General features: G+C 45.0%; 1 protein-coding gene across 1 annotated transcript in view; it reads left to right on the forward strand.

The window, feature by feature from the left end:
- LOC124796131 (zinc finger protein ZIC 5) overlaps positions 1–22,371 on the forward strand; it is a 393,014-nt gene that overhangs the window by 343,650 nt on the left and 26,993 nt on the right. The window contains exon 6 of the mRNA XM_047260223.1: positions 20,488–20,700. Within this exon, the coding sequence (XP_047116179.1) occupies positions 20,488–20,700 (213 nt within the window). The remainder of the gene's footprint in view (positions 1–20,487; positions 20,701–22,371) is intronic.

Genomic DNA, 22,371 nt, shown 5'->3' on the forward strand with positions numbered 1-22,371 from the left:
AGAATGTCCAGATAGCGTGATGCAGTAATCGTTTTGGATCTGAAAAATGGGCCAATGATTCCTTTGGAAGAAATGTCGGCCCAGACCAGTACTTTTTGAGGATGCAGGGACGATGGGACTGCAACATGGGGCTTTTCGGTTCCCCATATGCGCCAGTTCTGTTTATTGACGAAGCCATCCAGGTAAAAATAAGCTTCGTCAGTAAACCAAATGCTGCCCACATGCATATCGCCGTCATCAATCCTGTGCACTATATCGTTAGCGAATGTCTCTCGTGCAGCAATGGTAGCGGCGCTGAGGGGTTGCCGCGTTTGAATTTTGTATGGATAGAGGTGTAAACTCTGGCGCATGAGACGATACGTGGACGTTGGCGTCATTTGGACCGCAGCTGCAACACGGCGAACAGAAACCCGAGGCCACTGTTGGATCACCTGCTGCACTAGCTGCGCGTTGCCCTCTGTGGTTGCCGTACGCGGTCGCCCTACCTTTCCAGCACGTTCATCCGTCACGTTCCCAGTCCGTTGAAATTTTTCAAACAGATCCTTTATTGTATCGCTTTTCGGTCCTTTGGTTACATTAAACCTCCGTTGAAAACTTCGTCTTGTTGCAACAACACTGTGTTCTAGGCGGTGGAATTCCAACACCAGAAAAATCCTCTGTTCTAAGGAATAAACCATGTTGTCTACAGCACACTTGCACGTTGTGAACAGCACACGCTTACAACAGAAAGATGACGTACAGAATGGCGCACCCACAGACTGCGTTGTCTTCTATATCTTTCACATCACTTACAGCGCCATCTGTTGTTGAAAATTGTTACTACTGTAATTTCGAAAGTTTGTCCGCCTGAAAATGTACTGTTGTCCCAAGCATATTGCAACAAACGGTGTATTTCTATCGCTGCTCGTTTAGTTTTTATTGCCGTTTCAAATATACCGGTCATTTTTGAAACACCCTGTAGATGCTGCGTAGAAACGCCTTCTCACCTGCGAATGAAAAGCTCTGTTGCCTCTGTTGATGCCGGTATTGAACACGAGTTTTCGCCTGCAACTGATTTTTCTCCTAGAACCCTCTAAAATCTCCAGTGTTTTTCGGTGATCTGGAGAAAAAATAAACTGCAGGTGAAAACTGTCATTCAACAAGGCAACGGAGCATCGCAGTGACAGGAGACAACGTCTTTCTACGCAGCAACTATTCCGTCTTCTCCGCTGCCGATCGCGGCAATCACTCGCGAAAACTGAATAACAAGCATTGCGAGACGTTCCACCAATGGTACGTCAACGTACAAAGTCACATTTTCTGCCGAAGGGGTGGCATAGTGGCAAAGCGCCGGCGCCTATAACTTTCGCGCTCTGTAGCGTCGTTAAACGATGTGACTGGACTCAGGTTCCTACCCTAGATTTGTTTCTCAAGATACCATCTTCAACTCTTTTTGCAACACTTATGGGACACTGTGTGTACGGTTTTGAGGACATAACAACAACTGTGTAAGCTGTAAATATTTTTGGTTTAATGTTGCAATCTTATCACAGAAATACACGCATTTACACAGTTTACAATGTGACAATTTTACAACAGTTGTCAAACGAAAGCATCTCGTCCTCAAAAAGAGAAATAATCCTAACCACAACAATGGTAAATTTGCCGGTCCCTGGCACGAATCCGCCCGGCGGATTTGCATCGAGGTCCGGTGAGCCAGCCAGTCTGTGGGTGGTTTTTAGGCGGTTTTCCATCTGCCTCGGCCAATGCGGGCTTGCTCCCCTTATTCCGCCTCAGCTACAATATGTCGGCGACTGCTGCACAACCAAGTTCTCCACGTACACTACACCACCATTACTCTACCACACAAAAATATGGGCTACACTCGTCTGCTGTGAGACGTTCCCTGGGGGGGTCCACCGGGGGCCGAACCGCACAATAACCCTGGGTTCGGTGTGGGGTGGTGGACGGGTGAAGTGGACTGCGGTAGTCGTCGTGGGGTTGCGGACCACTGCGGCTGCGGTGGGGACGGAGACTCTTCGTCATTTCTAGGTCCCCGGTTAACATAACACACCATAACACGGTAAATTTTAACTAGAAGTTTCTTTACAAAATTATTTTTACGACTACGTCATGATGTTGGCCAGTACTACGATAAAACATCCGATTCCGGTTCAAAGTTCGGGTAATATTTAGGACGACAATCAAGTCTACAAAGGATGGTTAGTTTAGTGACAAGTCGAGCAAAAGATTACCCAAGGTCGCTCGAGTTGACAGTGGACACAAGCTGGTGATTCAACATGTTTACGTCCCTGCTCGCTGTATTTACCTTAGCTGTGATGAGCTGTCGTCTGCATGGCTGCTCTCGTCCTCCGAAATTCCTACAAAAACTGATTAAGCCTTTGCTGATTTTTCCAGCAGAAACTCTCCCTATGTTTTACGTTACGCGAGAAAACATGTACTAATCCCTAGTCTTGGAATATGACGATATGCACGTGCACGGTTGGAGCAGCGTGCATATTAAAATGCTCTCTCAGTCCTCGCAAGAATAATTAATTTACTGGCTGGTTTGTTTCTCCACAGTTCGAGCAAAACGACGCTACAGCTAATATCTAGGTGAATGTCAGCCGCTGTGAACACAGTGTTCACACAAATTTCTCCTCTGCGTCGTACTCAGCGTTATGCGCCTTACTCTGCACTTGACATTAGTTCAGAGAACAGTCCTCGAAAATTTCGCTCTTGTCTTTCTCATAGCCGAACTGTCTCCCCACCTGGGATCTCTCTTTCTCCACATCACAGTTTTTCTCTTATTTTTTGGAAACTCTTTCTGCCAATCGCGAGGGTCCTACCATAAAGCTGCATCGAAATCTCGGCGCTTTACTCCTTCCTAGTTCGTTTCTGCCAATCGGACGTTTTCTACCCACTCCAGACGCCTTAAACTTACAAGCATACACCACATGTGTACCACTCGCTGTTTACGTGATCAACTCCGTCACTGGTTTTGATCGTATCCATTTGGAACTCCGAAGCACAGTTTTGTAAAGCTTCTTTCTGTCCTACTTCTGGTGGCCTGTTACTTGCTCTCCAGTATGCGTCACCTGTCCGGTCATTGACTCCCGCCGTGGGACGCCCTCTAAGAGCTTTTCATGGTGACTCCCTCGGTGCGGCCTCTGCTTCTGCCCACGCCTGCTTCCACACAAAACGTTTCCTCTTGCTGCTTGTTTCACCTTCTGCTCATTGACATGCATTATATAGGAGCAGTTTGTTAATACTGTCGATTGAGTGTCATCCCTTTTGCATTACATACTTGTAGGCAAATACGCTCATTACTGCTGAAGCAAATTAGATGTCACATTCACCTTCCCGTTATGATGTATAAAACTCTTATGTAAGGTGTGAAATTGACCATTTATTCTGCTACCTTACACCTGTATATACAGGCTGTAATTGGTGAATGTGCAAATACCGGATGATCAAAAAGTCAGTATAAATTTGAAAACTTAATAAACCACGGAATAATGTAGATAGAGAGGTACAAATTGACACACATGCTTGGAATGACATGGGGTTTTATTAGAACCTCCCCATATTGCTAGACGCGTAAAATATCTCTTCCGCGCGTCGTTTGGTGATGATCGTGTGCTCAGCCGCCACTTTCGTCATGCTTGGCCTCCCAGGTCCCCAGACCTCAGTCCGTGCGATTATTGGCTTTCGGGTTACCTGAAGTTGCAAGTGTATCGTGATGCTGAAAGACAACATCCGACGCCAATGCCTCACCATAACTCCGGACATGCTTTACAGTGCTGTTCGCAACATTATTCCTCGACTACAGCTATTGTTGAGGAATGATGGTGGACATATTGAGCATTTCCTGTAAAGAACATCATCTTTGCTTTGTCTTACTTCGTTATGCTAATTATTGCTAATCTGATCAGATGAAGCGCCATCTGTCGGAAAATTTTTGAAGTTTTGTATTTTTTTAGTTCTAATAAAACCCCGTGTCATTCTAAGCATGTGTGTCAATTTGTGCCTCTCTATCTACATTATTCCGTGATTTATTCAGTTTTCAAATTTATACTGACTTTTTGATCACCCGGTATTTCTATTGGTGACAGAGGATGGTGTAGAGGACAACATTACATTAATACTTAAGCCATTTGGATAGTAATAATTATAACTTATGTGTAGTGTCGGCAGACTTGCCAACACTACGTACACTAATAGAAAGAGGCGGCCAAGATGCACGCGCTAACTCACGCATGGTGGCGTGAGGTCTGAAACAGGATACGTAATGAATGCTATAAAGAAAAGTACGTAGCTGCTGCAATACTTAACTTTAATCCATCATTTGTATACAGCGTTCTTGATGATACAGGTGAGACTCTCTCTAGATAAATGCAATGTAATGCTAATGGCGCCTTGCTAGGTCGTAGCCATTGACTTAGCTGAAGGCTATGCTAACTAACTGCTCTGCAAATGAGCGAGTCTTCGTCCGTGTAGTCGCTAGCAAAGTCGTCCGTACAACTGGGGCGAGTGCTAGTCCGTATCTCGAGACCTGCCTTGTGGTGGCGCTCGGTCTGCGATCACTGACAGTGGCGACACGCGGGTGCGACATGTACTAATGGACCGCGACCGATTTAAAACTACCACCTAGCAAGTGTGGTGTCTGGCGGTGACACCACAATAACTATTTCGAGTCGCATGTTTTTGGGTTGGTTAGTACCTCCAAGTACCAAGTGCACGCGGCAATCCTTATTTTCCGCTGGACAGCAGGGCAGTTATGTGAGTATGGAGGGGATGTGGTTAGTCTATACTGACAGGCGTAGTCCACATAGTGGTACAGTTACAGCTGTGCAGAAAACATCAGATGGTATAGTTTCTGACGTGTTTGTGGGAAGACTATTCGATGCAGAGTGGATGATGTGCACATGTTAAGGTAACACATATAAAAGCATCTGTACTTACTCCCGTTGCACCCCATATGTACACAGGGTTTTTCAAAGTCTTTGCAACGAACGTTAGGAGAGATAGATCATGTTATGGGGAGCAACTTCTGTTACACAAAAAAGTTGTCTCACACTTAAGAGTGATGCTAGGCGTCGTTTAAGACTGGTTATGCCCCTGAGAGGTGGCATGGCTTGGGTGGAACTCTGCAGTGTTCATATGTAATACGTGTTACCTATGATCCAGCCATCTGCTCCACTTGGAAGACAGTATGGTATGCAAAATTGGAAGTGCCTGATTCGCTTCTGAAATATATTACTCCGCTAAGCGACACTTATTTTTAAGGTTTTCTTGTAGGAAATTATTCTGTCAATTTATTGGGGTAGGTGGTATGCTGTACGTCAGATTAGTAGACAAAGCTAGTCCGCTAAAATGTCATTGTTCGACGGCCGTCCAATGCCAAAGAACGCCTAGCGTCACGAGAAATCATCAGTGAACATTTTGTCTCTAATAAAAGTTGTGCGCCATGAGGCTGTATCAGTCTTTGACGTTTATCGTAAAGACTGCGAAACATCCCGTAAAAATAAATATTGAAAAACGACTTTCACTGGTGAGAATGTAAGACAGGGACTCGTGAAAATAAATACGATCCGGCATTCTAAAACGTAACCAAATATTAGTTTCAACGCAAACTTACGTTTTTTAAATGGACACTCCGTCTCATTCTTTACGCAGTCAATAACAGGAAATATCATAAAAAGAGTGGCGTTGGTTGCATCCCGAGAAATGGCAGTGCTAAGCTGACGCTTGAAATGAACCAAAAGTGCTGCTATTGCATGTCTCGAGAGGCAACCCTGAATCCCACGTTGCTCATAATCGCGATGTGATTGGCGCACTAACCTTACTTTCACTGTTGTCACGAGGGCCGAAAATAATAATAGAGTTTCTTGTCACAAACATTGGAATACTCGTATGGGTATTCCGCTTGCATCTCTGGATTGCAATAGCAGCGCGTTTCGTTTATTTCAAGCATCAACTTCGCTTTGCAACTTCTTGTGATATAATTGACGTATTGCGACGCCATCAACGCCATTTTTTTATGATTTCTCATGTTAGTGAGTGTATAAGAAATAATACGGGACGTCTGCTTAATAAAACGTACGTTTTTGCTGAATCTTCTATTTGCTTACATTTTAGAATGCCTCATAGCATTTAATTTTATGAGCCCCTGCCTTACACTCATACACGTGAAAGTTGTTTTTCAAAAAAATAGTTCAAATGGCTCTGAGCACTATGGGACTTAACATCTGTGGTTATCAGTCCCCTAGAACTTAGAACTACTTAAACATAACTAACCTAAGGACATCACACACATCCATGCCCGAGGCAGGATTCGAACCTGCAACCGTAGCGGTCACGCGGTTCCAGACTGAAGCGCCTAGAACCGCAAAGGTTGTTTATCAATATCTATTTTTGTTCCAGAGATATTTGCACTGAAACGTTTAAGTGGACCATCCTGTGTTTTAATGTCGATTAAACTAGTATCACACTGGTTTACTTTAGCACCTCTGTGGAACGAGCACGTAAAACTCCTATTTAAAAATAATTTTATATGTAATGGAAAACAATTCGACGATTTTCGTCGATGTTGGGCGTTGCATGAAGGACGTGACGAGCAGTATTTGTTTGGGCTGACTCCAGCCACACTTCGCAAAAACGAAACTGCAGATATCTTCCGAAATACCAGTACTCCATCAACGACAGCACCACTCTAGCAAGCACTGACTGCTACCGCCATGCAGAAGCTTTTTATCTCAAGGAAACCTATTACATTCGAACTTAGAAAAGGCTCAATAATTCTGGAGCTAAACGATGTTGGAGCCGTCGGCACACGGGACGAGATTTGTAACGTTGACGTGCCGCTCTACGGGTTTTGTTACGTCACTTCGTGCTATTTCACTTTGAGGAGTCATTTCTCCACGTAAAACACACAATATGTTCTGCGATTTTAGGAATTCTGCCAAGTTTCACTTTTGGTAGGCGCCATTCTACCTGCAGATTCAGTAATTCCGGCATTTAAACGGGTTATGCAACAACACAAAAACAAAGATGTAAATCGAAACGTGACAACAAGAGGTTTCCGAATTAACGTGCTGCAGGCGAAACATTGCCAAGGCTGTCGAAGCGTCCAAACGTTTTCGTTTACTCTCTCTCTATCGCTCGCACGCACACCTCTTGTTCCATTGTTGACCCCTGGGTGCTCGCGTGTTCAACCGTTAAGTGCCAGAACTGAGTTGTCTGCCAAAATGTTGGATTGTTGTTGTTGTCTTCAGAACGAACACTCGTTTCGTGCAGCTCTCCACGCTACTGTATCCTGTGCAAGCTTCTTCATCGCCGAGTAACTAGTGCAACCTACATCCTTCTGCACCTGCTTAAGGTATTCATCTCTTGGTCTCCCTCTGTGATGCTTACCTCCCACGCTTCCCTTCAGTACTGAATTGGTGAGCCCTTGATGTCTCAGAATGTGTCCTACCAACCGATCCATTCTTCTAATCAGAATGTGCCACAAATGTCCCTTCTTCCAAATTATCTTGAGTATCTGCTCATTAATTACGTGATCTACCGATCCAATCTTCAGCATTCTCCTGTAGCGTTACATTTCAAAAGCTTCGCTTCCATACATGGCCACGCTCCATACAAATACTTTCGGAAAAGATTTCCTGATACGTAAATCTGTACTCGATATTAACAAATTTCTCTTCTTCAGAAACGCTTTTCTTGCCATTACCAGTCTACATGTTATATTCTCTCTACTTCGTCCATCATCTGTTATTTTGCTGCCCAAATAGCAAAACTCATCTACTGCTTTAAGTGTTTCGTTTCCTAATCTCATTCCCTTAGCATCGCCTGATTTAATTCGACTACATTCCACTATCCTTGTTTAGGTTTTGTTGATTTTCATCTTATGTTCTCCTTTCAAGACATTGACAATACCGTTCAACTGCTCTTCCAGGTCCTTCGCTGTCTCTGAAAGCATTACAATGTCATCAGTAAATCTCAAAGTTTTTATTTCTTTTCGCCGAACTCTAATTCCTACTCCAAATTTTTCTTCGGTTTTCTGTACTGCTTCTTCAATGTGCAGATTGGATAACATCCGATATAGGTTTCAACCATGTCTACTCGCTCCTCAACCACTGCTTCCCTTACACGCCGCCGGCCGCGGTGGTCTAGCGGTTGTGGCGCTGGAGTCTGGAACCGCGGGACTGCTACGGTCGCAGGTTCGAATCCTACCTCGGGCATGGGTGTGTGTGATGTCCTTAGGTTAGTTAGGTTTAAGTACACTCCTGGAAATGGAAAAAAGAACACATTGACACCGGTGTGTCAGACCCACCATACTGGCTCCGGACACTGCGAGAGGGCTGTACAAGCAATGATCACACGCACGGCACAGCGGACACACCAGGAACCACGGTGTTGGCCATCGAATGGCGCTAGCTGCGCAGCATTTGTGCACCGCCGCCGTCAGTGTCAGCCAGTTTGCCGTGGCATACGGAGCTCCATCGCAGTCTTTAACACTGGTAGCATGCCACGACAGCGTGGACGTGAACCGTATGTGCAGTTGACGGACTTTGAGCGAGGGCATATAGTGGGCATGCGGGAGGCCGGGTGGACGTACCGCCGAATTGCTCAACACGTGGGGCGTGAGGTCTCCACAGCACATCGATGTTGTCGCCAGTGGTCGGCGGAAGGTGCACGTGCCCGTCGACCTGGGACCGGACCGCAGCGACGCACGGATGCACGCCAAGACCGTAGGATCCTACGCAGTGCCGTAGGGGACCGCACCGCCACTTCCCAGCAAATTAGGGACACTGTTGCTCCTGGGGTATCGGCGAGGACCATTCGCAACCGTCTCCATGAAGCTGGGCTACGGTCCCGCACACCGTTAGGCCGTCTTCCGCTCACGCCCCAACATCGTGCAGCCCGCCTCCAGTGGTGTCGCGACAGGCGTGAATGAAGGGACGAATGGAGACGTGTCGTCTTCAGCGATGAGAGTCGCTTCTGCCTTGGTGCCAATGATGGTCGTATGCGTGTTTGGCGCCGTGCAGGTGAGCGCCACAATCAGGACTGCATACGACCGAGGCACACAGGGCCAACACCCGGCATCATGGTGTGGGGAGCGATCTCCTACACTGGCCGTACACCACTGGTGATCGTCGAGGGGACACTGAATAGTGCACGGTACATCCAAACCGTCATCGAACCCATCGTTCTACCATTCCTAGACCGGCAAGGGAACTTGCTGTTCCAACAGGACAATGCACGTCCGCATGTATCCCGTGCCACCCAACGTGCTCTAGAAGGTGTAAGTCAACTACCCTGGCCAGCAAGATCTCCGGATCTGTCCCCCATTGAGCATGTTTGGGACTGGATGAAGCGTCGTCTCACGCGGTCTGCACGTCCAGCACGAACGCTGGTCCAACTGAGGCGCCAGGTGGAAATGGCATGGCAAGCCGTTCCACAGGACTACATCCAGCATCTCTACGATCGTCTCCATGGGAGAATAGCAGCCTGCATTGCTGCGAAAGGTGGATATACACTGTACTAGTGCCGACATTGTGCATCCTCTGTTGCCTGTGTCTATGTGCCTGTGGTTCTGTCAGTGTGATCATGTGATGTATCTGACCCCAGGAATGTGTCAATAAAGTTTCCCCTTCCTGGGACAATGAATTCACGGTGTTCTTATTTCAATTTCCAGGAGTGTAGTTCTAAGTTCTAGGGGACTTATGACCTAAGATGTTGAGTCCAATAGTGCTCAGAGCCATTTTGAACCTTACACGCCCCTCGATTCTTATAAGTGCTATCTGACTCTCTAAAAATTATAAATAGCTTTTCGTTTACCGTATTTTACCCCTGCCACCTCTAGAATTTGAAAGAGAGTATTCCAGTCAACATTGTCAAAAGCTTTCTCTAAGTCTACAAATGCTGTAAACGGAGGTTTGCCTTTCCTTAACCTATCTTACAAGGTCAGTCGTAGGGTCAGTATTGCCTCGCATGCTCCTACATTTCTCCGGAATCCAAAGTGAGCTTCCCCGAGGTTGGCTTCTACAAGTTTTTCCATTCTTCTGTAAGAAATTCGTGTTAGTGTTTTGCCATCGTGACTTATTAAACTGATAGTTAGGTAAATCTCGCACCTGTCAGCACCTGCTTTCAGTGAAATTGGAATTGTTATATTCTTCTTGAAGTATGAGGGTATTTCGCCTGTCTCATACATCGTGCTCACCAGATGGAAGAGCTCTGTCATGGCTGTGTCCCCAAGACTATCAGTAGTGCTAACGGAATGTGGTCTACTCCCGGGGCCTTGTTTCAACTTGGGTCTTGAAGTGCTCCCTCAAATGCTTCACGCAGTACCGTATCTCCTGTCTCATCTTCATTTACCTCCAATTCGATTTCCATAGTATTGCCCTAAAGTGCATCTCTCCTGTGTAGACCCTCTATATACTTCCTCCACCTTTCTGTTTTCCCTTCTTTGTTTAGGACTGGTTTTCCATCTGAGCTCTTTATATTCATACAGATGGTTCCATTTTCTCCAAAGATCTCTCCAACTTTCCTGCAGGCGGCATCTATCTTCTTCCAAGTGATCTATCCTTGTAAATCCTTCCATTTATCCTTTAGCCATTCTTACTTAGCCGTTCTGTCAATCTCACTTTTTAGACGTTGGGTACAGAATAAAATTGTGACACATCATTACTAGTGTTTTTCGATGAGGTACCTACCATGAGTAAAAGTATCAGATGAAATGGATCGAGTAAATAAGTGTCGCTATCGAGAAGGAAGTAGCCGAGAGCAAGAAATATGGAAACTTTCCATGTCCCTACTTACGTAGATGTCGTAAGTTGCGTAAGGTTCGTCCTGCATTTATTTTCCGTGTCTTCGAAGCATGGTTTTTGGGGAGTCACTGGCTGCATCAGGAAGTAATCTATCTGAGATGGAGCTGAAGGGATCGTTGGGTCTACTGGAAACATTAGCATACATCTATCGAGACGGTATCTTCGGCGTACTCGGGGATGAACACGGCATTTTTCTTTTATATTTTTTCTGTCAAACATTTGAGCGGCGCGATATGCGACTCACTAGAAATTAAACAATGAATTTTTGTTCCAATTTTCATAGGCAAACGAAAAGTTGAAATTGGACAACTGGAATATGAAATTGACCTGTGTGACGTCTGGTTTTGCAAAACATGTTCAAATACTTGAAAGTTATGAGGGTAATTAAGAAAAACTTTGTTATTTGAGGGAAAATCGAAATGTATTAGGAACATAATTTTGCTTCCAGCGCCTACAACGGTCAATGTATTCTTTCCTTTAATTCACGAACAATGCATTCTCTTGATGTACGTTTCTTTTTTTTCTTTGTTTGGTCATCGGTCTACTCACTGGTTTGATGCGGCCCGCCACGAATTCCTTTCCTGTGCTAACCTCTTCATATCAGAGTAACACTTGCAACCTACGTCCTCAATTATTTGCTTGACGTATTCCAATCTCTGTCTTCCTCTGCAGTTTTTGCCCTCTACAGCTCCCTCTAGTACCATGGAAGTCATTCCCTCATGTCTTAGCAGATGTCCTATCATCCTGTCCCTTCTCCTTATCAGTGTTTTCCACATATTCTTTTCCTCTCCGATTCTGCGTAGAACCTCCTCATTCCTTACCCTATCAGTCCACCTAATTTTCAACATTCGTCTATAGCACCACATCTCAAATGCTTCGATTCTCTTCTGTTCCGGTTTTTCCACAGTCCGTGTTTCACTGCCATACAATGCTGTACTCCAGACGTACATCCTCAGAAATTTCTTCCTCAAATTAAGGCCGGTATTTGATATTAGTAGACTCCTCTTGGCCAGAAATGCCTTTTTTGCTATAGCGAGTCTGCTTTTGATGTCCTCCTTGCTCCGTCCGTCATTGGTTATTTTACTGCCTAGGTAGCAGAATTCCTTAACTTCATTGACTTCGTGACCATCAATCCTGATGTTAAGTTTCTCACTGTTCTCATTTCTACTACTTCTCATTACCTTCGTCTTTCTTCGATTTACTCTCAAACCCTACTGTGTACTCATTAGACTGTTCATTCCGGTCAGCAGATCATTTAATACTTCTTCACTTTCACTCAGGATAGCAATGTCATCAGCGAATTGTATCATTGATATCCTTTCACTTTGTATTTTAATTCCACTCCTGAACCTTTCTTTTATTTCCATCATTGCTTCCTCGATGTACAGATTGAAGAGTAGGAGCGAAAGGCTACAGCCTTGTCTTACACCCTTCTTAATACGAGCACTTCGTTCTTGATCGTCCACTCTTATTATTCCCACTTGGTTGTTGTACATATTGTATATGACCCGTCTCTCCCTATAGCTTACTCCTACTTTTTTCAGAATCCCGAACAGCTTGCACCATTTTATATTGTCGAACGCTTTTTCCAGGTCGACAAATCCTATGAAAGTGTCTTCATGTTTCTTTAGCCTTGCTTCCATTATTAGCCGTAACGTCAGAATTGCCTCTCTCGTCCCTTTACTTTTCCTAAAGCCAAACTGATCGTCACCTAGCGCATTCTCAATTTTCTTTTCCATTCTTCTGTATATTATTCTTGTAAGCAGCTTCGATGCATGAGCTGTTAAGCTGATTGTGCGATAATTCTCGCACTTGTCAGCTCTTGCCGTCTACGGAATTGTGTGGATGATGCTTTTCCAAAAGTCAGATCGTATGTCGCCAGACTCATATATTCTACACACCAACGTGAATAGTCGTTTTGTTGCCACTTCCCCTAATGATTTTAGAAATTCTGATGGAATGTTATCTATCCCTTCTGCCTTATTTGACAGTAAGTCCTCCAAAGCTCTTTTAAATTCCGATTCTAATACTGGATCCCCTATCTCTTCTAAATCGACTCCTGTTTCTTCTTCTATCACATCAGACAAATCTTCACCCTCATAGAGGCTTTCAATGTATTCTTTCCACCTATCTGCTCTCTCCTCTGCATTTAACAGTGGAATTCCCGTTGTACTCTTAATGTTACCACCGTTGCTTTTAACGTCACCAAAGGTTGTTTTGACTTTCCTGTATGCTGAGTCTGTCCTTCCGACAATCATATCTTTTTCGATGTCTTCACATTTTTCCTGCAGCCATTTCGTCTTAGCTTCCCTGCATTTCCTATTTATTTCATTCCTCAGCGACTTGTATTTCTGTATTCCTGATTTTCCCGGAACATGTTTGTACTTCCTTCTTTCATCAATCAACTGAAGTATTTCTTCTGTTACCCATGGTTTCTTCGCAGCTACTTTCTTTGTATCTATGTTTTCCTTCCCAACTTCTGTGATGACCCTTTTTAGATATGTCCATTCCTTTTCAACTGTACTGCCTACTGCGCTATTCCTTATTGCTGTATCTATAGCGTTACAGAACTTCAAACGTATCTCGTCATTCCTTAGTACTTCCGTATCCCACTTCTTTGCGTATTGATTCTTCCTGACTAATGTCTTGAACTTCAGCCTACTCTTCATCACTACTATATTGTGATCTGAGTCTATATCTGCTTCTGGGTACGCCTTACAATCCAGTATCTGATTTCGGAATCTCTGTCTGACCATGATGTAATCTAATTGAAATCTTCCCGTATCTCCCGGCCTTTACCAAGTATACCTCCTCCTCTTGTGATTCTTGAACAGGGTATTCGCTATTACTAGCTGAAACTTGTTACAGAACTCAATTAGTCTTTCTCCTCTTTCATTCCTTGTCCCAAGCCCATATTCTCCTGTAACCTTTTCTTCTACTCCTTCCCCTACAACTGCATTCCAGTCGCCCATGACTATTAGATTTTCGTCCCTCTTTACATACTGCATTACCCTTTCAATATCCTCATACACTTTCTCTATCTGTTCATCTTCAGCTTGCGACGTCGGCATGTATACCTGAACTATCGTTGTCGGTGTTGGTCTGCTGTCGATTCTGATTAGAACAACCCGGTCACTGAACTGTTCACAGTAACACACCCTCTGCCCTACCTTCCTATTCATAACGAATCCTACACCTGTTATACCATTTTCTGCTGCCGTTGATATTACCCGATACTCATTTGACCAGAAATCCTTGTCTTCCTTCCACTTCACTTCACTGACCCCTACTATATCTAGATTGAGCCTTTGCATTTCTTTTTTCAGATTTTCTAGTTTCCCTACCACGTTCAAGCTTCTGACATTCCACGCCCCGACTCGTAGAACGTTATCCTTTCGTTGATTATTCAATCTTTTTCTCATGGTAACGTCCCCCTTGGCAGTCCCCTACCGGAGATCCGAATGGGGGACTATTCCGGAATCTTTTGCCGATGGAGAGAGAGATCATCATGACACTTCTTCAATTACAGGCCACATGTCCTGTGGATACACGTTACGTGTCTTTAATACAGTGGTTTCCACTCCTCCTGCATCCTCATGTCGTTCATCAATGCTGATTCTTCCGCCTTTAGGGGCAATTTCCCACCCCTAGGACAAGAGAGTGCCCTGAACCTCTATCCGCTCCTCCGCCCTCTTTGACAAGGCCGTTGGCAGAATGAGGCTGACTTCTTATGCCGGAAGTCTTCGGCCGCCAATGCTGATTATTTATCAAAATTTAGGCAGTGGCGGGGATCGAACCCGGGACCGAAGACGTTTTTGATTATGAATCAAAGACGCTACCCCTAGACCACCGGGCCAACGTACGTAGCGCAACGCAATTAAGGGATCATTTTTGGAAACCCTGTAATTGTCTTCTACAGCGACACAGAACTTTGAAATTCGGCTCAAAGATGCCTAGAAACAAACACTGTCTGAACAGTACGGCAAGAAAGGAAGAATGCATTGATTGTTGGTGTTAATAACGAACATCCTCCTTTACCTCCTCTGCATTAGTGCAGATGAAGTGTCACTGAGCACATTTGTTTTGTGCATGCAGTACACGTGAGGCGCCTTGTTGTTTCCACTGCACTGTGTGGAATACGAAGGTTCTGTTATAGTTCACTAACCTGCTGTCTTCAAGTTGATGTCCCCAGCGCAGAAAACAGCACGCAGGTCGTAGGTTCTGTATCTTGAGGCTGAAACTGACTTTTAGCGAGGTTTCTGTTCTGAAATAATGTATCACTTCTTTGGGATGCCACTCGCGTGTTTTAATATAGCCACACGATAAGACTACATGATCTTAATACCACACCTTCTGATACAGCAAAGTACATGCTCAAACACAATGTTTAAGAAAATGTATCTTTACACTATTTGTGGCACGTGTCTGTGCCTCGTGACTACCGGAGTGAATCTTTTAATACTGAATACTGGCAAACACATCCTACGACAGACAACATGCCTGTTCTTCTCGACGGCCTAATCCAGCGTGACGAACAGCCCGAAACACTTCGCGCGCCATACCAAAAAAGGCGTGACCCGAACGCTTCCGAAATGCTTCGTCTGCAATTCCGTCTTTTGTTTTTTGTTTAAATTGTTTTTAATAATTCTAAAATGACTGGTTTATAGTCAGTTGTTGAGACATATTTATATTAAAAAGTGAAGTCATTCCAATTACTTTAAATAATAATAATAACTATACTTTAACTTTTTGGCGCCCTTGCTCCGAACACAGCAGCCAATCACAGAGCAGTAGCTTTATGCAGGCGGTCTTTCTCACGGGAATGGTACCGAATCTAACATCTGTCACAGGTACCTCACACCACATTTCGTCATCTACGAGGGCTATCCACAAAGTACATTACGTTTTGGAATTAAAAATAAATAAAGTATTGGAATTTTTTTTTTTATATACAGATGAAAGCTACACTTAAATACCACTTTTCTACATAGTTGCCATTTAAATTAAGGCACTTATCGTAGCGATGGACGAGCTTGGAAATTCCTTCGTCGTAAAATTCGGCCGCCTGCGCTTTCAACCACGTGGTTACCTCTTCTTTTGGGACAGAAAAGGTGTCATTTTTGTGGATTTCCTGGAAAGAGGCACTACAATAAACTCTCAAAGGTAATGCCGAACTTTGCACAATCTCAGAAGAAAAAAATGGTTCAAATGGTTCTGAGCACTATGGGACTTAACATCTGTGGTCATCAGTCCCCTAGAACTTAGAACTACTTAAACCTAACTAACCTAAGGACATCACACACATCCATGCCCGAGGCAGGATTCGAACCTGCGACCGTAGCAGTCGTGCGGTTCCGGACTGAGCGCCTAGAACCGCTAGACCACCGCGGCCGTAACCTCAGAAGAGCAATACAAAACAAGCGCAGGGGAAAGTTGGGCTCAAAGATCTTGCTGATTCACGACAACGCCCGGGCCCACACGGCAAATGCCACTCGCGAAGTTCTCGAATCTTTTAAGTGGGAGTTGTTTCCTCATCCGCCGTACAGTCCCGATCTGGCACCGAGCGACTTCCACTTATTCCCAGCAATGAAGAAGTGGTTGGCTATGCAGCGTTTTGATGACGACGCACAGCTTCAAGAAGAGGTAACCACGTGGTTGAAGGCGCAGGCGGCCGAATTTTACGACGAAGGAATTTCCAAGCTCGTCCATCGCTACGATAAGTGCCTTAATTTAAATGGCAACTATGTAGAAAAGTAGCATTTAAGTGTGGCTTTCATCTGTGTATAATAAAAAAATTCCCAATACTTTATTTATTTTTAATTCCAAAACGTAATGTACTTTGTGGATAGCCCTCGTATATACTTCTTGCACCTCCACTGCTCTGGGAACAGCTTCTAGGAGCCCAATACGATGGCTGACTAAGCCAGAAATATTACAACAGGCCCTGAAGGCCCAACGGCACTGACCGGCCGCCGTGCCACCCTCAGATCTTAGGCACCATCGGATGCGGATACGGAGGGGCACGTGGTCAGCACACCGCTCTGCTGGCCGTTTTGGTGACCGGTGCCCGACAGCGGTTATCTTCGATGATCTGACAGGTATCGGTGTTAACCACAGCGGCAAGGCCGTTGACCAAATGTGCCTACAACCTTTCTCAATAATACATGAAATGAATTCACGATTGCGAATAAGGACTACCATCAGCCGTAGAATGGAATGACAACGATGTCCAAAGAACTTTGCATCGTAATAAGATGTGTTATACAGGCACTGCAGTATCGTATTTATCCTCCGATACCGGACAAGCAACTTTCAAATACAAGGCCTAACCTGTACGGGAATATACGTAATGGACGTACGGGTACAGGTCGCAGGAGCACGGTTGACGACATATGGAAGTTTGAGTCTGGCCGTAAGTCCTACCCGGATAGCCGAACGGTAAGACGACCGCTCGCGATAAGTGCGAAATCCTGGTGCGAGTCCCGGTCCGACACAAATTTTCGTTGTCGTCATTCCATTCTGCAGCTGATGGTAGTTCTTATCCGTAATTGTGAATGCATTTGGTGTGTTTCGTAACTGCTATGGTCGCCGCAGTGCCTGTTCCTTTGGACATGCATGTCCAATCCACTTTGCACGCAATCAGGCACTGCAATACAGTATTTCTCAATAACGGTGCAAAAGCGTGGCGCCTTGTGACGTCATAGTTGGACTCGACGACGCTTGGGTCAGCGAGGTGTCGACACATGCGAAAGGAAGACCACAGCTCAGAAGTTCACGTGAGCTGTCATGTGGGTCAGTGATGTCACATTGGCACCCAATTTCACCACAATTCTGCCCAACGCTATCAAAGACATCTCAAACGCTGAAAAGGTCGTCACATCCCTTCTTACCAACATTTCGTCCCTTGTCTCCTCTGCGACGGAGGTCGGAACCGTGACGCCCAGCATTGAAATAACGAGGTTTTCTCATGAGTGACTAAGGAGAATATCGCACACATACCACCGCTTAGAATCGACTAGGGGAGACATCAGGGGGTGGTATAACAAAGGCCTGTTGGACCCATGTAGAACCTAAGGGGTGTCGAAAGTAATACCTGTCACAGTGGCGCCTACGAATCAGGCAGTGGCTGTCTCTGTACAGGAACAATTTTTAAAGTGCTAAAAAAAGGAGTGCAGATGGCATCGAGGGTATGGCCGTTGCCCTTTCATTAACGAGTGTGTCAATGGCGCACCCACTTCCCCCTCTACCCATTAAACACGTAGAAGGGCGCGAAATAGGAGGTCTGAGAAAGCATAAAACACTATGCTGCTACGGCTCAATTTCATTTTTCGTCGAATGGGTTTGTACAGTCCATAGTGGTTCCACTCTGTTCACCAGAGCAATAACTGTGGCCGCTCTACACTCCAAAGGGGTGCGACCAGTGGCGTTACAGGCTCACGGTGTCCTAAGAGAAGAGCTGAATCATGCGGGTGGTGTCATCAGTGTCGTCAACAACGTCGTACTACTGCTCATCGCACTGCAATCCCTGCTTTCGACCTCGAAATGAGTGAGCTTCAACGCCCTAGGTGAAAGGGTGGGTTTATTGACGCCGTTTATGCCACCTCCTGAGGTCTTTCTTGTCGATTCTGAGCGGCGGTGCGCCGCGCGGGATTACCCGAGCGGTCTCGGGCGCTGCAGTCATGGACTGTGTGGCTTGTCCCTGCGGAGGTTCGAGTCCTCCCTCGGGCATGGGTGTGTGTGTTTCTCCTTAGGATAATTTAGGTTAAGTAATGTGTAAGCTTAGGGACTGATGACCTTAGCAGTTAAGTCCCATAAGATTTCACACACATTTGAGCGGCGGTGCGACCTCCCCATGGTCGAGACGTCCACGGTGGTGTTGGACAGAATTGTAGTGAAATTTGGTGCCAATGGGACATCGTTAACCCATCTCGCACCTCATAAGAGATTCTGAGCCCCAGCTTTTCTTTCGCATGTGTCGACACCTGGCTGTTGGCAGCATCGCTGAGGCTAAAGCCGACGCCGCATGCCTTTGCACCATCGCAGAGGGGGGGGGGGGGGGGGGGGGGGGAAACCCTGGAGGAACCATTCAGTCAAATTTCAAACATATGCGTCGGAACAGAAGACATATTTGACATATACAGGGCTTCGAAAAGGCGATGCTTTCTTTATGTTGCACAGAATAGTTATGGAGGGAGCCGTCGAGCGCATAAATGTACTGAAAGCCAGAGACTGAGTTCATATGGCTCTTAGCACTATGGGACTTAACATCTATGGTCATCAGTCCCCTAGAGCTTAGAACTCCTTAAACTTAACTAACCTAAGGACAGCACACAACACCCAGTCATCACGAGGCAGAGAAAATCCCTGACCCCGCCGGGAATCGAACCCGGGAACCCGGGCGCGGGAAGCGGGAACGCTACCGTACGACCATGAGCTGCGGACTCAGAGACTGGGATAACGCAACAAGTAAGTGAGGACGTTTTGTGTATTTGGTACGTTAGGATGAAGAGATCGATGCAGGCGAAGAAACAGTGACAGGTACATCAAACCAAAAACATCCAATAAAGAAAAAGTTGAGAGAAGGGTTTCTGCCGGACGGAGTGGCCGAGCGGTTCTAGGCGCTACAGTTTGGAACCGTGCGACCGCTACGGTCGCAGGTTCGAATCGTGCCTCGGGAACGGATGTGTGTAATTTCTTTAGGTCAGTTAGGTTTAAGTAGTTCTAAGTTCTAGGGGACTGATGACCTCAGAAGTTAAGTCCCATAGTGCTCAGAGCCATTTCTGAAGGGTTTCTCGTTTCGTGACAGGGTCTTTTAATCAGCGCCAGAGAGTGGTGAAATGTTATCAACTTTAGTGACAGGTGACAGAAGAGAGTCGCCTTTCTTCGTGGAGAGGCATACTATTAATATATCAGAGAATGCCAGTTCCCATGTGAGTTAGCCAACATGTTACTTACTGCCGCGTGCGGAGGAAGGTCTTGAAATTTCAATTATCACATCGAAGTAGTCATGCTATCCAAAAAGCTTTGTCACAATTTGAATCCTCGTTTACAGATTTACCCTTCAATGCGACACATTTTTCCAAGTATGTATCTATTTTGCGTAAAGAAAGTTGAATACGTGAAATACTTGATTTTTAAAATGGCAGCCTTCGAATCACGTATTAAATTTAGGACATCTAGAGAACAGCAGACACTGGGAAAACAAATGAGGTGTAAAAAAGTTTCTCTTTCCAAAGCCTAGTTATATTGTGCATAAAAATCTACATTGGTTTGACTGTCAAAATAGTTTATTTGAAATCGAGCACTAAATTTAGGATTTCGAGAAGACGCTAGGAAACTAAGGGAGTATCAGTTAGATCATGCGTTCTGAACAAAACTTGGAAAGAAACGAAAAATAAAAAAAAATCTGTCCGATGTTTTGTGAAATGATTTGTATAAAAGTAGTTAGTAGAATAGATAAGAGAAACATTTGACGTACCTTTGAAAGATGGTGGTAATCATGTACAGCAAATGAGATGCGTCAAATGTTGTCTAATTTATTTTATTTCGTGCTTTTAGACAAATCATTTCACAAAACATTTGACCGTTTCTTTCAACATTTTTGAGTTTCATGCTTTTATTTTCGCCTATTGCCAGTGTGTGCGAGACGCGTGACCGCGCTGTTTGCTGGCTGCAGGACTTCGTGGTGGGGCTGAGCATTCTGTCGCGCGGCACGCTGGACGAGAAGCTGCGCTGGACGTTCTCGCTGTACGACATCAACGGCGACGGCTGCATCACGCGCGACGAGATGACCGACATCGTCACCGCCATCTACGAGCTGACGGGGCGCCTGGTCGAGCCCTCGGCCGACGACGCCACCGTCAACGACAAGGTCGAGCGCATCTTCCAGGTGCGTATTGGGCCAACCATATCTACATCTTCATCTAAATGGATACTTTGCAAATCACGTTTACGTGCCTGGCAGAGGGTTCATCGAACCACCTTCACATTTCTGTATTATTACAATCTCGTATAGCTCGCGGAAAGAATGAACATCTAAATCTTTCCCTTATTTTATCGTGGTGATCGTTCCTCCCTATATAGGTAGGTGTCAACAAAATACGAGGGGCGTTCAGAAAGTAAGCTCCGATCGGTCGCGAAATGGAAACGACTATGAAAATCCGATAAAGCTTTGCACAGATGTGTTCGGTAGTGTCTCTAGTATAACCTCAGTTAGCATCACGTCGCTCTTCTCATTTCTGAGCTCGCAGTGAGTGCGTAAAGATGTCTAGAAAATAGTGTCTGCCGCCAAGTACGAGGGCCTGGTGAGAAATTTCGCCTGAAGCTATGCAGCTAACATTACATAACTGTCGTGCTGTTTCTTCTTCAAGACAATTCTCAGCCGCATTCTGCAGGGGCAATGAAGATGCTCCTGTATCGTTTTCAAATGGAAATGTGAGATTACCCACAATACAGTCCGCAATTGTCTCTCCCTGAGTTTCATCTCTGGTCACATGAACCGCTGTCCTTGAAGACAACATTTTGACACAGACAACGAGGTGTAGGCCAGCGTGGAGAATTGGCGGAAAGCAGTGGCGGCTGCCTTCTATGATGAGGCTATTGAAAAGTTGGTACAACGCTATGACAAAAGTCTAAGTCAGAACGGCGACTACGTAGAGTAGTAGCTGAAAGGTGTAGCTAATTGTTAGAAGTAAAACATTTCTGATGTTCACTGTGGTTTCAATTTGGCAATCAATCGGGGCTTACTTTCTGAACAGGCCTCGTATTTTCGCATTCGGAGGAGAAAGTTGGTGATTGGAATTTCGTGAGAAGATAACGTCGCAACGAAAAACGTCTTTCTTTTACTGATGTCCAGCCCAAAACCTGTATCATTTCTGTGACACTCTCATATTTCGCGATAATACAAAACGTGCTGCCTTTCTTTGAACTTTTTCGATGTACTCCGTCCGTCCTATCTGGTAAGGACCCCACATCGCGCAGCAGTATTCTAAAAGAGAACGGACAAGCGTAGTGTGGGCAGTCTTCTTAGTAGGTCTGTTACATTTTCTAAGTGTCCTGCCAATAAAACGCAGTCTTTGGTTAGCCTTCCCCACAATATTTTCTATGTGTTCCTTCCAATTTAAGTTGTTCGTAATTGTAATGCCTAGGTATTTATTTCTGTTTATGGCTTTTAGATTAGACTGATTTATCGTGTAACCGACGTTTAACGAGTTCCTTTTAGCACTCATGTGGATGACCTCACACTAGGCGCAGCACACAACACGGCAAATACCATATGAGAAGAACGCAGCTTGATTTTGACGTATGTGAACCTGCAATGGAGTCTCATTTCTGTGCTATTTTTGAGATAGTTACAAGTTTTTAAACCCACAATTCATTCTAGATCTTGACAGAAAATTTTGAGTTTTGGTCTAACATTAAATAAGTAAGCGGATCGAAGCTATTCCTTCAGACACTCTGTGATCACAACGACGCTAAAATGGAGGATGACACAAAAAAGGCCGAAATACTAAACGTTTTTTCTAGAAAACGAACAATATCGAAATGAGTCGGCGTTGGA

Source organism: Schistocerca piceifrons, chromosome 4, assembly GCF_021461385.2.
Source record: "Schistocerca piceifrons isolate TAMUIC-IGC-003096 chromosome 4, iqSchPice1.1, whole genome shotgun sequence".
Taxonomy (NCBI): Eukaryota; Metazoa; Arthropoda; class Insecta; order Orthoptera; family Acrididae; genus Schistocerca; species Schistocerca piceifrons.